Source organism: Chrysemys picta, chromosome 22 (assembly GCF_011386835.1).
Source record: "Chrysemys picta bellii isolate R12L10 chromosome 22, ASM1138683v2, whole genome shotgun sequence".
NCBI classification, from domain to species: Eukaryota; Metazoa; Chordata; order Testudines; family Emydidae; genus Chrysemys; species Chrysemys picta.
In genome coordinates, this window is record NC_088812.1 from 3539717 (window position 1) to 3555477 (window position 15761).

Sequence of the window (15761 nt, forward strand, 5' to 3'; positions counted from 1 at the left end):
CCTCGCCAGGCATCACCCCCTCCAGCTCACACTCACAAAGGAGAGATGCTTGCCAACATGGGCACCATGCCAGCCGCAGCATGGGCGAAGGGGGCGGGGTCTGGCGCTGTCGATGGGGGGAGCGCTGGCAGTGCTGGTACCAGGCATCATGGAAGGCAGTTTGCAGAGCAGAAGGAGGGTTGAGGGCCTCGAGAGCAGCCCAGCCCCCCAGTGCGGCACCGGCAGCTACCCCCAACCTGCCGCTGGCACAGGGCATGGTGGCACCAACCCCAGGAACAAGGCTGCTCTGGGCCATCACAGCTCTGCCGGTGCCCCTTACTCCCGACCCGCAGCCCAGGCCGGACTGTGCCCCATGGCCAGTTTGATAGGGTCCCCCGGAGGGTGCAGCTAGGGCGACCTGATAGCAGGAGGGCGAAATCAGACGGGGGGAGACGCCGGTACAAGACAAAGCCCCGAATCTCAGGATGTCCCTATAAAACCGGGACCTCTGGTCCCTCTAGATGCAGACAACGCCAAGGCCTGTGCCCCCCCCCAAGCAGGTGATCATGGGGATCTCTCTCCCCCACCAGCTGCCCGGGCACCAGCAGGCCCTGCCTGGCGCGGAGATGAGGATCGTGTCGCGTTCCCCCTCCCCCCGCCACGTTGGGTTTGTCCCCGACAAATGGCCCGTTCCGCGGCACAGCTGCGGGGCTGGCGGGGCCTGGCAGCCATCTGGCGGGCACAGGTGTTCGCAGCTGGCTGGCAGCTCCTCCGAGATCAGGTGCCAGGCAGCTGGCACAAGAAGGCAGGCTCCTGGTGGAGCCTCTCGCGCTCCCTGGGCCCCGGAGGCCCCCTCGGGCGGGACAAGAGGAGCAGGGACCGGCTGAGCCCAGGGTGCGGGAGATGGGCGGTGATCTGTGCCACCCGCTGGCATTACAGCGCCCACTCGTCCACCTCAGCTCTTGGCAGCCCCGGCCTCCGACTCCTGCAGGCGTCCCTGGGTGGGGGCAGCTGCAGGGAGAACCTCCCAGCCCACCCCAGCGTCTCCCCCATCCCAGACCCCCCACTGCCAGCAGCCCTGTGCTCACTGGTCCCACGCCCCCAAGAGGGGAAAGGCCCTGGGTCCCCCCACCAGCCAGCCAGTCCCCTGCCCTAAGGCCAGATCAGACCTGGCGCCCCCTAGAGGGGAAAGGCCCCGTGTCCCGTTCCCTGACACCCCCCTGCCCCCAGCCAGCCCGGTTGACGGTGTGACCCCTTGTCATTTATACAGCCCCCTTCAGTCCCAAAGCGATTCATTTGCACTCAGCGCAATGGGATGCAGCCACCTCTGGGGTGAGCGTGAGGGCCTGTGGCGCTGTGGCACTCAGTGGGAGGTTGGGGAGGCTCCCACGGCCGGTGTCTTCTGCCTCCTCTTCCCCCCACCCAGCCCTGGTGGGGCGTCTCCCTCTGTCTTGGGGCTGGGGGTGTCGGGGATGCCCTGACCCTCCCCCCAGCCCCGCTGTGCTCATAGAGACCCCGGGGGCCTCCTGCCAGCAGCACCCATTGCCCAGGGGGGACCCCTTCAGTGCTGACCCCTGAGATCGGTGGGAGCTTCCATGCTCAGCCCACCTGCAAATCCAGCCTCGGGGGGCTGGCGCGTGGACCCCCTCCCCCAAATGGAGACACCCCAGAGCCTGGGGAGGCAGGAGATGCCGATCTGGCGAGGGAAGAGGGGTGGCAGTGGGGGGGGTGGACTGGCCCGGGCCTGGGGGATCCAAGCGACGACACCTGGTCAGTGTCGTTACCCGCCGGGCTTGGGGCCGTCCATAAATCTCCAGCGGCTGGAGTCACATGACTGCGGGAAAATTGCGGCTGAAAGACGTGAACATCAGAGTCCGGCCCTGCAGGCGGAGGCCTGAGGCTCAGATCCCAGGAGGCAAATCAGAGCACCGCGGATCCAGGCTTCCAAACAACACACGGGCCTTTGTAGCCAAGGGGGGCCCTGAAAGCCAATGGCGGGATCGTGGGGACGCCCAGGGCGAGGGAGACACCGGAGTTAGCCGGGAAAGTCCAGGCCCCCGGAGGGGCCTGATGGGCAGGGACCTGCAGGGCAGTGAGGGCAGGGCAGCGAGGGCAGGGCAGCGGCTGGGGCCCAGGCCAAGCAGTGGCGACCTAAGCAGGATACTAATCCATCTTTCCGCCTGTTAACCCTGCCCTCTCTCGCTGATTCCTCGCCAGGACCGGCTTCCCTAAAGAAGTCAGGGAAGCTGGATTTCTGCAGCGCCCTCTCCACCCACACCACCTCCCCAAGAATGGCTTTCAGCCACCACCCGCTGCCGGTCCTTGCAGGAGTCAGACCAGGTGAGAACCAAAGCCGCTATCCTGGGATGGGGTGGGGGACAGGGACCCTTCCCTCCAAGCCACCGTGGTTCTGGCACCCGATCTCGCTCGCTTTTCCTCTCTCTGTCTCTGTCTCTCCTCTGTCGAGGCAGCTAAAGGGTTAAGGATGCGGGGGGAAAGGGCAGATTTTATGCTGCATTAGGCGATCATCGCCTGAGTAGGGATTATTAGAGTGACTCCAGAGTGACTCCAGAATAGCTGGGATCTTGGAGGAGTTAATCCAGAGTGACTCCAGAATAGCCAGGATTTAGACAGATCTGGACAAGTTGGGATTTTGGTGGAGTGACTCTGGCATTGCTGGGATCAGGAGCTGGCCTGCCGCATGTAGCCAAGGGGGTCCCTTTGTCTCCTGGGGAGCAAGTGGAGCCGTGGTTACTGGTCCCCGCAGGCTAGGATGCCTGGGTCCCAACTGTTGGGGGACCATGCCAGCACCATAGCGCGCAGGGAGCCTCCAGCGACCAGCGAGCCCGGGACCCCAGCCAGCCGCCTGTGGCCTGGTGCCAGCAAGGTGATGAGGGGACACTCCCAGGAGCCTGTTCCCCATGGGACAGGGCTCTTACCTGCCCCCCTTGGGGGAATGGTCCATCACCCGGCACTTCTCTGGGCTAGGAAATACTTCTCTTGGATCGGGAGTGAGGGGCACCGGCAGGGCGCGGGGGGGGCCTAGGCCTGGGCTAGCAGGGGCTGTGGGTCGGGAGTGAGGGGCACCGGCAGGGCGGGGGGGGCCAGGGCTGGGCTAGCAGGGGCTGCGGGTCGGGAGTGAGGGGCACTGGCAGGGCGGGGGGGGGGCAGGCCTGGGCTAGCAGGGGCTGCAGGTCGGGAGCGAGGGGCACCAGCAAGACTCAGCCCTTCCTGTGGGTTTGCTCGGGGGTTCCTCGGTCTTTGCCGGTGGGACGTCTGCGCAGCTCCTGGGGGGCTCACGCAGGCCCCGCTCGGTGGAGTCTTGGTCATTGGGTCTCTCCAGGGGCAGTGGGGGTGTGACTGGGGTGGGGGCCGTGAAGGGACAGGGGGTAATTGGGGGGGTGACCAGTGTGGGGGCGTATGAAGGGGCAGGGATGTGACTGGGGGGCGGTGGTGGCAGGGGATGTCTGGAGGTGTCAGAGGGGGTGGGGGTGTCTGGGGAGCATTTCACTCGAAGGGCCAACCACGACTCGGTCTCTAGGACTTGGCCCCCCCACGCACTCAGCTGACGTGGCCCCCCCAGGTGGGGTCCCCCTGAGGAGGAAGCCCGGCTGACTGGGAGCCGCAGCGCTGCCCCCCGGTGCCGCACCCTCTGCCAGTTCCCGAGCCCTATAGCGGCAAGTGCGCCCGAGTGCCGCCCACTGACTGGTCCGTCAGGGCCGGCATCTGGGTACTGCCCGCTGGCTGGTCCGTCGGGGCCGGTGCCCGGTTGGTGCCCACTGGCTGGTCCGTCTGGGCTGGTGCCCAGGTGGTGCCCGCTGGCTGGTCCGTCCAGGCCAGCGTCTGGGTGGCGCCCACTGGCTGGTCCGTCCAGGCCAGCGTCTGGGTGGCGCCCACTGGCTGGTCCGTCGGGGCCGGCGTCTGGGTGGCGCCTGCTGGCTGGTCCGTCAGGGCCGGCGCCCAGGTTCCCAGCCCTCGGGGAGTCTCTCGGAGAGGAGGCGTGGAATGACGCCCCGGCCCTGCCTTCTGGCAGGACCGTGAACGGGGAGAGAGACCAGGACGTGGGGCTCGGCTCCTCCGCCAGCGGGTGGGGCCTTGAAGCTTGGAGGGCCCAGCGGGTGGGTGAGGGGGGGTAGGGAGCGAGAGGACAGGGCCTGAACTGCTGAGAGGGTGGGGGGGCACACATCAGCTGTTACCAGCAGACCCCTGACCCCCCCGCCCCCCTTTCTCTCTCCCCGTCCCAGGAAGCCCCCGGGCAACAGCCTCGGCCCTGCACTTCCCGTCGACCTCCATCATCCAGCAGTCCAGCCCCTACTTCACCCACCCGACCATCCGCTACCACCATCACCATGGCCAGGACTCGCTCAAGGAGTTCGTGCAGTTCGTCTGCTCCGACGGGTCGGGCCAGGGCACCGGGCAGGTGAGCACCGCCGGCCACGGCCCTCCGGATGCTGCCTCCGGGGCGGGAAGGGCGCTGGCCAGCGAACAAGGCCCCCCCACGGCTCTCCTCTCCTCTCCTCTCTCTCTGTCTCTCTCTCTGTCTGTGGGGGGCAGGCAGTGTGATCCCGGTCGGGGCGTCGGGGGGTGATGTAACGCAGGGACTGCTCTGTATTGGGATTGTGGGGGCAGCTAAGGGGCCAAGAGGGAACATGGCATGTTAGGGGTGCTGGAGCTCCAGGGTGGGGGGGCCGAGTCGAAGGCAGGGCTCTGGGCCCACCTACGTCCCGTCACAGCCACTGGGACGCGCTAGCCTGCAGCATCTAGAAGGTTCCGGAAACCGGCAGCCTAGAACCGGCGTCACTCTGGAACGTGAGGAGTTCTAGAAGATAAAGTGCTATGGGGATGGGGCCCCCCGGGGCAGGTTCTGGGGGGCGGGGCCTCACAGGGCAGGTTTTAGGGGGAGGGGCCTCTCAGCATTGTGGAGTTCTACGGGGTGGGGCCTCAGCATCACAGTGTCCTAGGGGGCATGTCCTAGGGGGCGGGGCCTCAGAGCAGGTCTTAGGAGGCAGGGCCTGAGAGCAGACCCTAGGGGGCGGGGTTCTCAGAGTAGGGCCTGGGGGCGGGGCCTCAGAGCAGCTTCTGGGGGCGGGGCCTCAGCAGTGCGACGTCTGTCGCGGGCGACTCTCTCCACCTAAAGCCAGACTGCTGGAGTGATACGTTGCCATGGAGACTGCGCCTCGGGCCGGCTCCTGCGGGATAGGGGAACTGTCCTGGGCATGGCCTTAGGGGTCCCCCAGGAGCACGGGACGGGGGCACTCAGTGATCCGTGCCTAGGACACAATCAGCTCCGCCCTCCGGGGGTGGCTGGTGCCCCTCGGGGTGCCTCTGGGACACCCACTCTCGGCCCGCGAATGCCTCCCGCCGGAGGCCATGTGCAGCCCTTGCCCTGGCACCGGCCGCAGGGGGCTCTGAAGCTCTGGAGGGTTGTGCCTACAGGAGACGTCCCACCACCAATCGCCACTATGGACAGTTGGCTCACGCCACGGCCTGCTCACGCGCCGGGGCAGCGCCAGGGCTGGGAGGGCCGTGCCCATCACAGCGGCTGGCGTTAAATATCTGGAGCCCAGCGCAGAGACAGCCTTGAGTCATGCCCCCGGGGAGAAACCAGGGCAGGACGTCGGGCAGAGAAGACGCATCTTCAACACCCTGCTCCTTGGCTCTTCCCTGCCGGTCCCGCTCTGGGCCAGCCTTCGCAGATCACGCTCCTCTCCCCGCCTCCCCCTCCGTCACTCTCCCGGGCATGCCCAGCACCGGTCCCTTGGCTCCACCACGGACCTGTCCTTTCCAGCCTGGAGCCCTGAAGACGGAGGGACGGGACGGCCGGTTCACACCAGGTGGCACTTCCCCGGGTTCTGCGTGGAGGGGAGATGCCATTGCCCACGGCCAGCGAGTGAACAACCAGGCGAGCGATGGCCCGGCCCGTGGCTCATCCATGGAGATCTGGCAGGGGGGCAGCAGGTCGAGGGTGCGAAGGGGGCAGAGGGCAGGGCCTAGCCAGGGCGTGGGGGGACAGGCCAGCGATGGACGGACAGACACACTCTTCCCACCCTTTGCTTTTTTTAAAACAAGTCCATTTTTTTTTGGTAAAAAAAGGATTTTTTGGAGGAAAAGCGCCCCCAATAAAACACCGGAACAAAGCAAGCCCCAGCGCCCCGTCCCGGCGCCGCCGGCCGGTACTGCATCTTTACCGTTGCCTTGTCTCGGCTCGCCGTTCACGCATCCTTGTATTTATGTTGTTCGCAGCCTAACGCTAGCGGCCAGGGCAAAGTCACGGGCTCATTTTTGCTGCCGCCGCCCCCACCTGTGGCCAGACCTGTGCCCCTTCCAATGCCTGACACAAAATCCACCAGCACTAACCCAGAGGGCGGAGCGCCGACACCTACATCACCCTGTAAGTGGACGCCCGACAGCGACAACACAACCCCCCAGGCAAACCCACCCCCAGCCTGGTCCTCACGCACGGAGCCACCAGCCAGGCCGCCGGGGAGAGGGGGGAGGGGAAGGGGGAAAAGGGACAGCTGAAGGGGAATGTGAAGCTTAGATACATGGGGGTAGGGATGTGTCTGGGGATGGGGATGGATGGGAGTATGGAGATGGATGGATGGATGGATGGTGGATGGATAGGGGTATGTGTATGGAGATGGATGGATGGATGGATGGATGGATGGATGGATGGATGGGGGTGTGTGTACCGAGATGGATGGATGGGGGTGTGTGTACGGAGATGGATGGATGGATGGATGGGGATGTGTGTACGGAGATGGATGGATGGATGGATGGGGATGTGTGTACGGAGATGGATGGATGGATGGTGGATGGATAGGGGTATGTGTATGGAGATGGATGGATGGATGGGGATGTGTGTATGGAGATGGATGGATGGATGGGGATGTGTGTATGGAGATGGATGGATGGATGGGGTGTGTACGGAGATGGATGGATGGGTGTGTGTGTATGAAGATAGATGGATGAATGGGTCTGTGTGTATGGAGATGGCTGGATGGATAGATGGGGTGTGTGTACGAAGATGGATGGATGGATGGATGGATGGGGGTATGTGTATGGAGATGGATGGATGGATAGGGGTATGTGTATGGAGATGGATGGATGGGTGTGTGTGTATGGGGATGGGGGTATGTGTACGGAGATGGATGGATGGATGGATGGATGGATGGATGGATAGGGGTATGTGTACCGAGATGGATGGATGGGGGTATGTGTACAGAGATGGATGGATGGATGGGGGTATGTGTACGGAGATGGATGGATGGGAGTTTGTGGTAGAGGGATGAGAAGGTGGGTAGGTAGGGGGCAGGTGGGATGGCAGGCGGGGGTACATGGGGGTAGGTAGGGAGTAGCTGGAGAGCAGGCAGGGGGCAAATAGGGGGTAGGTAGGGGGTGGCTGGAGGGTAGGCAGGGGATACATAGGGGGGTAGATAGGAGTACATAGGAGGTAGGTAGGGGGTAGCTGGAGGGCAGGCAGGGGGTAGGTAGGGAGCAGGTAGAAGGTAGACGGAGGGCAGGCAGGGGGTACATAGGGGACAGGCAGGGGGTAGCCGTATGTCAGGCAGGGGGTAATTAGGGGGCAGGTAGGAGTACATAGGGGACAGGAGGGGGTAGCCGGAAGGCAGGTAGGGGGCAGGTAGGGGGTAGCCGGAGGGCAAGCAGGGGATAGTTAGGGGGCAGGTAGGGTGTAGCTGGAGGGCAGGCAGGGGGTAGTTAGGTGGTAGTTAGGGGGCAGGCGGGGGATACATAGGGGGCAGGCAGGGGGTAGCCAGAGGGCAGGCGGGGGGTACATAGGGGGCAGGTAGGGTGTAGCCAGAGGGCAGGCAGGGAGTACATAGGGGGCAGGCAGGGGGTAGCCGGCTGCCAGCGGGCCCGAGTGGGGCAGGGCTTCATGCCATCATCGAGTGTTGTGCGTTCTCGTTCGCCTGCCCTCACCCGCCGCCATCCATCCCACCCGCGTAAGATGCAGTAGCCGCCGGCTCGGCCGCCTTTGGGGTTCTTTGTTTTGTTCTGTTTTATTATTATTTTGTCGGTTGCCATGGCAACTCTCGGGGGCAGGGCTAAACAAAAGGAAAGAAAAATACCCATTAAAATACCGCCCCCCCCCCCCCCCCCCGGACTGGCAGTGCCCAGGAGTGTGTGTGGGGAGGAAGAGGACCGGGGGTCAGCGGATGTCGACCGTATCCCCTCCCAGTTCAGCTCCATAGCAGGCTACCTTCGCCAGGACTCCTGGGTCCAATCCCCCGCCTGGGGAGGAAGGGGCTGGGGTCTAGTGGCTAGAGCAGGAGTGGGGCTGGGAGCCAGGACTCCTGGGTCCTCTTGGAGGAGAGTGGGGTCTAGTGGCTAGAGCAGGGGGTGGGGCTGGGAGCCAGGACGCCTGGGTTCTGTTCCCAGGGCTCTGTGGCCTCTCCCGGGCAGCGTTAAGTGTGTGTACTGGGGGGGCAGTGCTAGGTGTGTGAATGGGGGGGCGCTAGGTGTGTGTACTGGGAGGGCAGTGCTAGGTGTGTGTATGGGGGGGCGCTAGGTGTGTGTACTGGGGGGGCATCTCTTCCATTTTCCTTTGTCTTTCTTTCCTTCTTTCTTTCTTTTTTGGACTCTTTCCATCCGTCCCCATGACATCCCCTCCCGTTTGCATTCTCCATTCAGTCCGGCCGGGGCGGTTGTGGGGGGCGGGCGGGGGGGTGTCTCTGGCGCGTGCCTGCTGCGGCTGCGCCCACTCCTGCCAGGCGGGCGGGCGGAGGACAGGTAAGGAAGAATCCAGCTTTTTGGGGGTGGGGGGAGGGATTTGTGCTGCTCCGGACGCTGCCCCTGCTGGCCGGGATCTGTCCCACTCCCCTTTGGGAGGGCAGGTGCCTCTGTCCCCCCCACCCTGCAGCTGGCAGCCCAGCGGGGGAGTGGAAGCCTCCAGAGGCTGATGGGGCCGGCAAGGGGCTGATGGCGGCCCGGCCGCCCACCCTGCCTGGACAGCTTTGCCTGGGCACCAGCAGCCGTGGGGCTGCAGGGGGAGAGTGGCTGGCAGTGGGGGGCAGGTGACCCTGGCTGCCTGCAGTCTCCAACAGCCAGGGACGCTGCACCAGGCCCCAGCTGGGGTCTCTGCCCTTTGCCCAGGAACGGCCGGCCTGGCGGGTACGTGGGGCCTGGCCCCGGCCTGGCGGGTACGTGGGGCTCGGCCTGGCAGGTGCGTGGGGCTCGGTCTGGCGGGTACGTGGGGCCTGGCCCCGGCCTGGCGGGTACGTGGGGCTCGGCCTGGCGGGTACGTGGGGCCTGGCCCCGGCCTGGCGGGTACATGGGGCTCGGCCTGGCAGGTGCGTGGGGCTCGGTCTGGCGGGTACGTGGGGCTCGGCCCCGGCCTGGCGGGTACGTGGGGCTCGGCCTGGCGGGTACGTGGGGCTCGGCCTGGCGTGTACGTGGGGCCTGGCCCCGGCCTGGCGGGTACGTGGGGCCCGGTCTGGCGGGTACGTGGGGCTCGGCCTGGCGTGTACGTGGGGCCTGGCCCCGGCCTGGCGGGTAGGTGGGGCCCAGCCTGGTGGGTACGTGGGGCCTGGCCCCGGCCTGGCGGGTACGTGGGGCCCGGTCTGGCGGGTACGTGGGGCTCGGCCTGGCGTGTACGTGGGGCCTGGCCCCGGCCTGGCGGGTAGGTGGGGCCCAGCCTGGTGGGTACGTGGGGCCTGGCCCCGGCCTGGCGGGTACGTGGGGCTCGGTCTGGCGGGTACGTGGGGCCTGGCCCCGGCCTGGCGGGTACGTGGGGCTCGGCCTGGCGTGTACGTGGGGCTCGGCCTGGCGGGTACGTGGGGCTCGGTCTGGAAGCCCCGGGGGGATGTGCCAGGCTGTGATCTCCCCCTGCCCCCAGCTCTGCCCCAGCCCGGATCCCCAGGTTCCAGCCCCCCCGTGCCCAGCGATGCCCCCCAGCCCCGAATGCCAGAGGCCTGAGCTCAGTTATTTCTGGCAGGGGCACGAGGCCCAGGGGACCTGTGGGGCAGGGCCCTGCAAGCTCCATACACGGGCGTCGGCTGGGCCAGGAGCGCCCCGGGGGAGGGCGCCTGAGGCCTGGGGCAGCTGCTCTGCACATGGCCCTGCCCCCACGGCGGGAAGCTAAACTGGGACACATCATGGGGGGGCGAACTAACTGCACATCCCCCCCCACCCCGAGAACAATGGTTCATCCTCCCCCAACACACAGCTCTGCCGGTGCCCCTCACTGCCGACCTGCAGCCCCTGCTAGCCCAGCCCTGCCCCCCAGCTCTGCCGGTGCCCCTCACTCCCGACCCGCAGCCCCCTGCTAGCCCAGCCCTGCCCCCCCAGCTCTGCTGGTGCCCCTCACTGCCGACCTGCAGCCCCTGCTAGCCCTGCCCTGCCCCCCCGAGCCCTGCTGGTGCCCCTCACTCCCGACCTGCAACCCTGATATTGACCCATCTCCTGAGGGATCATGACGGTCACCCGCTTTTGAGGAGAATTATTTTGGGGATGTTGGACCTGGAGCAGCGCCCTTCAAACACCCCCCCTCCCAGCCCTCCTGTCCCTATGGATCCCTCTGCCCAGTGCTTTGTATGGGGCAGGGGGGTGGAGCTCAGCCCTGCCAGGGGCGTGTCTGCCCCATATCACCCTCTCTCATCCCAGTGATGGCCACGGCCCCCAATGCCCTCCCCCACAGCCCCCTAGCACCTTCCCCCTGCCCCAACACCCTCCTCACGAGCCCCCTAACACCCTTCCCCTCCCCCAAGACCCCTAACATCCTCCCCCTCTCCCCAGACCCCAATGCCCTCCCCCCAATCCCTAACACCCTCCCCAACCCCTAACACCCTCCCCCTGACCCCAGTGCCCTCCCCCTCCCCCAGACCTCACTGTCCTCCCCTCCAGCCCCCTAATGCCCTCCCCCCAGATCCCTAAACCCCTCCCTTCTCCAGCCCCAGCTTCTAACGTCCTCCCCTGCAGCCCCCAATACTGTTCCCCCAGCCCCCTCACGCCCTCTGCCTCTCTCCCCTGCAGCATTCGCAGCGCCAGGCTCCTCCACTGCCAACCGGTTTGTCGGCATCGGACCCCGGGACGGCAACTTTCTAAACATCCCCCAGCAGTCTCAGGTAGGAGCGGGCGACTCTGGGGGGGTTCCCATCGGGGGGCTGATGTCTGGGGCATCGGCCGTGCCCACATCGCCATGGCAACATCCCCAAAACCTGGAGTGGTCAGAGCAGGGGGCCGGGAGCCAGGACTCCTGGGTTCTATCCCGGGGAGGGGAGTGGGGTGCAGTGGTCAGGGCAGGGGGGCTGGGAGCCAGGACTCCTGGGTTCTATTCCAGCTCGGGGAGGGGAGCGGGGTGCAGTGGTCAGGGCAGGGGGCTGGGAGCCAGGACTCCTGGGTTCTACTGGCTGTGCCACATCCCCCATGGAGGGCCCTGGCCCAGCATGGGGTGTCCCTGAGGCCGTCCTCTGGCTTGGGCCCTGCACTAAGTTAATTGGACAATTAGCCAATAAATCCCTGGCTGAGCAGGTGACCCCAGCCCTGGGGCTGTGCCCTGAGCAGCCCACGGAGAGGCCCAGCCCTTGGCAAGGGAGGTTTGGGGGGCCTTGGCCTCAAGGGGCTGGGGAAGGGTGTGTGTGTTTTGGGGTCACTTCTGGGTGCTTGTAAAACTGAAGGGGTGACTAGCGAGGCAGGTGTGGTGAGGTCTGGTGGCTGGCAGGGTCCCCTCTGGTGGGGTTGTTTCGTAGACTCGCTCTGTGGGGGGGTTATTGAGGGAGCACGGGGGGGTGGGGGAGCAGGCGGGTAGGGGGAGCAGGAGGCTGTGTGCCTGCTCCCTGTAATAGGAGCGTGCTGATACCCGGGGCAGGCCCCAGTGCCCCTGTCTCCCCCTGCACCCCCGGGGGCCTGAGTTGCTCCAGGAGTGGGGCAGGCAGGGAAAGGGGTGCAATGGACGCCTATGGGTGAATGCCCCCCACTCTGGGCGTAAAGGTGAACCCCCCACCACCTCCCGCATCCCTGGGAGTTTCAGGAGAATTGACACCCCCCAGCCACTGTCCCGTCCCAGCAGGGCAGGAACCCTGGGGCTGCCCCCAACTCCAAAGGGGCCCTGTGGAGCCATGTGTTAACGCCCCCCCAGGGAAAAATGACATTGGGGGGAGATAGAGATACAGCCCCTCCCCCCCTCCAGTCTTCCCACTCTCCTCCCCCACCAGTCTGCCCCGACTGAGGTTTGGCTGCAGGGTCTGGCTCTGTTCCCTTCTTCCTAAACTTCACTGAACTTGGGGGGGGGGGGACGGGGGGACCAGGGGCTCCGCCCCCATCCCATAACCAGAGTCACGTCTGACCCGTCTGGTTTCCCTGAGCAACCAGACATGATGTCACACCCTGATGAACTTGGACTTGGGGGCTGGAGAAAGGGAAACAAAGGGCCGGGCCGAGAGGAGTAGGGGGGATGGGGGGGGCTCAGCCTGCCCCATGGGCCCTCACCCGGTCCCCAGCCTGGTCCCCGAGAGCCTCCCTGCCTGGGGGGCTGTAGCCCTCACTCCTCCGTCCGTCTGGCTGTCCCTCCGGCCTCCTCCCTTTCCCTCCCTCCCTCTGTGATTTCTCCTTCCTTCTCTCGCGTGGGGGTTTCACGGCCCCGTCGCATGCGGGGGTCCCTTAGCTGAGCGCCCCCGGCCTGTCCCTGCTCCGCTGGGGTCCCATAGTAACTCCACAGCAGATGGAGGGAGGACAAAAGGGGGGGGCTGGGATGGCGGGGGGGTCAGTGGGGTGGGGTCGGGGGGATCTGGCCCTGCTCTCCCCGGGCAGGGCGTGTGATCCCAGGAGGTAGATCGGCGTGGTCGCCCCGTCCCGGCTGTGGGGGTTACGCTTGGGAGCCGGCCCTCGCCCAACCAGGGGCCATGGGAGCAACCACGGGGTCCCACCAGGAGGGGGCAGTGCCCGGGGACCGGGGCTCCTCCAGCATCCCCCGGCGCGTGGATCTCCCCGTTCGGCTTTGAGCGTCCCCACACGGCTCCCACCAGACTCAGGGCTGGCAGCCCCCATAGGGACCCAGCCTGCCTCTGGGGGGGGCAGGTCGAGGTGGGGGGGACATGGGGAAGGAGGGGGCACCCCAGATTTATCCCTGTCCTCTGATTGGCCCATGGTGCTGTGGACTACCTGGCCCGTTCTTGAGCAGCTACCTTCAGATTGGCTTAGGGGAGGTGCATGTCTCAGGCTCTGGCCAATTACAGAGTGGGTGGCCTAGGGGTGCTCCTCCCTCGGTTGTGGAGACTGGGCTCTAATGGGGTTATTGGCCCGGTGCCTCCTGATTGGCTGGGAAGGTCAGACATCATTGTGCCTCTCGGCCAATCAGAAGCTTTAGCTTGAGGATGAACTCGTGCCTGCTTGGCTGAGGGTTTGGCCAGTGAGTGATGGGCAGGACTCCTGGGTTCTCCCCCAGCTCGCGGAGTGGGGGGGAGGGGAAGGGGGTGTAGTGCACGGCTGGGCAAACTACGGCCCGCGGGCCACGTCTGGCCCGTCAGACCTTTTAATCCGGCCCTGGAGCTCCCGCCGGGGAGCAGGGTCGGGGGCTTTCCCCGCTCTGCGCCTGCCGCAGCTCCCGGAAGCACCGGCATGTCCCTGCTCCAGCTCCTACATGTAGGGGCAGCCAGGGGGCTCCACACGCTGTCCCCGCCCCAGCACCAGTTCCACAGCTCCCACTGGCCGGGAACTGCGGCCAATGGGAGCTACAGGGGCGGTGCCTGCGGACGGGGCAGCACGCAGAGCCGCCTGGCCGCGCCTCCACGTAGGAGCCGGAGGGGGGACACGCCGGTGCTTCCGGGAGCCATCTGAGGTAAGCACCGCCCGGAGCCTGCACCCCTGACCCCCTCCTGTATCCCAACCCCCTGTCCCAGCCCTGACCCCCCTCCTGCTCTCCAAACCCCTCGGTCCCAGCCCGGAGCACCCTCCTACACCCCAAACCCGTCATCCTCAGCCCCACCCCAGAGCCCGCACCCCCAGCCGGAGCCCTCACATACCCCCTCCCACTCTCCGAACCCCTCGGTCCCAGCCCGGAGCACCCTCCTGCACCCCAAACCCCCATCCCAGAGCCCTCAACCCTCCCTGTGCCCCAATCCCCTGTCCCAGGCCAGAGCCTCCTGTACCCTGAACTTCTCATTTCTGGGCCCACCCCAGAGCCGACACCGCCAGCCGGAGGCCTCACATACCCCATCCCGCACTCCAAACGCCTCAGCCCCAGCCCAGAGCGCCCTGCCCCGCACCCCAGCCCAGAACCCCCTCCTGCACCCCAAACACCTCAGCCCCAGCCCAGAGCGCCCTGCCCCGCAGCCTGGAGCCCCCTCCTGCACCCCAAACACCTCAGCCCTGGCCCCACCCCAGAGCCTGCACCTCCAGCCAGAGCCCTCACCCCCTCCCTCACCCCAACCCCCAATTTCGTGAGCATTCATGGCCCGGCATACGATTTCCATGCCCAGATGTGGCCCTCGGGCCAAAAAGATTTGCCCACCCCTGGTGTAGTGACTAGAGCAGGGCAGGACTGGGCACCAGGGCTCCTGGGCTCTGTCCCGGCTCTGGGAGGGGAGTGGGGTGTAGTGGTTAGAGCAGGGCCTGGTCAGACTGGGCACCAGGCACCTGGGCTCTGTCCTGGCTCTGCCCCGCAGGTGCCGTGTGGCTTCGTCATTGCGTGTTCTGAGGAGCTGTGACAGGCTGGTCCAGGTGTGTTATGAGGTCCCAGGGTAGGTCCCCCGGAGACCAACCAAGACCCCAATGCCCCCCCCCGGGCAGCAGCTGCCCTGTCCCTGGCACTTGTGAGCACCAGGCACCTTCCTCGGCTCCAGTCGGAGCCTGGGAGCCGCGTGCCCGGGAGCCGCCGGGCCCCAGCAGAGGGGAAGAGAGACGAGATGGGGAAAGAGGAAACAGCCTGGCTGGATCTCCCCGCCTGGCGGAGAGACCCCAGCTCAGAGCAGGGGAATCCCTGGGCAGCGCTGCTGGCTGGTCAGAGAGCGCCTCCTGGTGGCACATCCCCCCACCTGCAGGCTCCAGCCACACGCAGCCAGTTCATGCCGTTCCCCTTTTCCCACCAAGATTTTCTCAAGTCACTCTGTGGCCCAGCCTCTTCCCCCTCTTCCCAGGGATACCACCTCTGCTCTGACGCCCCCAACCTCTCCGCTGGCGGGAGCTAGGATCCGCAGCCAGGACCCCCCCAACCCACAGGGCTCGGTTTGCAGTCGTGCAGCCGGTGCACAAACGGGGCAGGGGGTGGGAAGCCCTACAGCAGGTCACCCCAAAACTGGCTCTTTGGGGGGGGGGATGTTGCTGGGTCTCGTGATATTTCACGGCACTCAGGATCGGGACCCCAGCTCTGGGGGGGGAGAGATGCTAAAAGTGATTCTACGACATGGTGTCCGGTGCACAAAGCAGCGGGCCCGAGCCAGAGAACAGGGGCCCAGATTTGTAAATTCCCCTCGCCGCCAAGTGCCCAAATCCCTTGGGGGAAATGAGACTGGGGCTCCTGAAGCCGTTAGGCGACGCGGGGCACAGCAAGGCTCAAATGGCTTTCAAAGCCTGCGCCTAAGCACATGGGAGGGTGGCTCTGCGGTAGGCAGGATGCGGAGTTTTCCGAGGCTGATCCCTGTGGCGGGGGGGGGGGGGCGGGCGCCTCTGGGGACCACGTCGCGCCCGCGGACGGATGCAGAGTCCTCAGCGAGTGAGAGTCAGGGACTCCAATGGGGCGACGCCCGGTTACACCTGCCTGGGGTCTGGCCCTCTGGAGGCCAATGGAGCGACACCCACTGAGCCCAGCTGGTCCATCCCGGCGCTGC

At 66.1% G+C, this 15761-nt stretch overlaps 1 protein-coding gene across 16 annotated transcripts in view; it reads left to right on the plus strand.

The window, feature by feature from the left end:
- The window catches only part of NFIX (nuclear factor I X), a 156242-nt gene that overhangs the window by 132926 nt on the left and 7555 nt on the right, over positions 1-15761 (plus strand). For 6 of the 16 annotated variants that reach the window (XM_024101300.3, XM_024101301.3, XM_024101302.3 and 3 more), the window contains 4 exons: positions 2197-2319; positions 4224-4399; positions 6223-6370; positions 10972-11063. In XM_024101300.3, the coding sequence (XP_023957068.1) occupies positions 2197-2319; positions 4224-4399; positions 6223-6370; positions 10972-11063 (539 nt within the window). The remainder of the gene's footprint in view (positions 1-2196; positions 2320-4223; positions 4400-6222; positions 6371-10971; positions 11064-15761) is intronic. The other 10 variants (XM_065575922.1, XM_065575923.1, XM_065575924.1 and 7 more) reach the window with 3 other exon arrangements.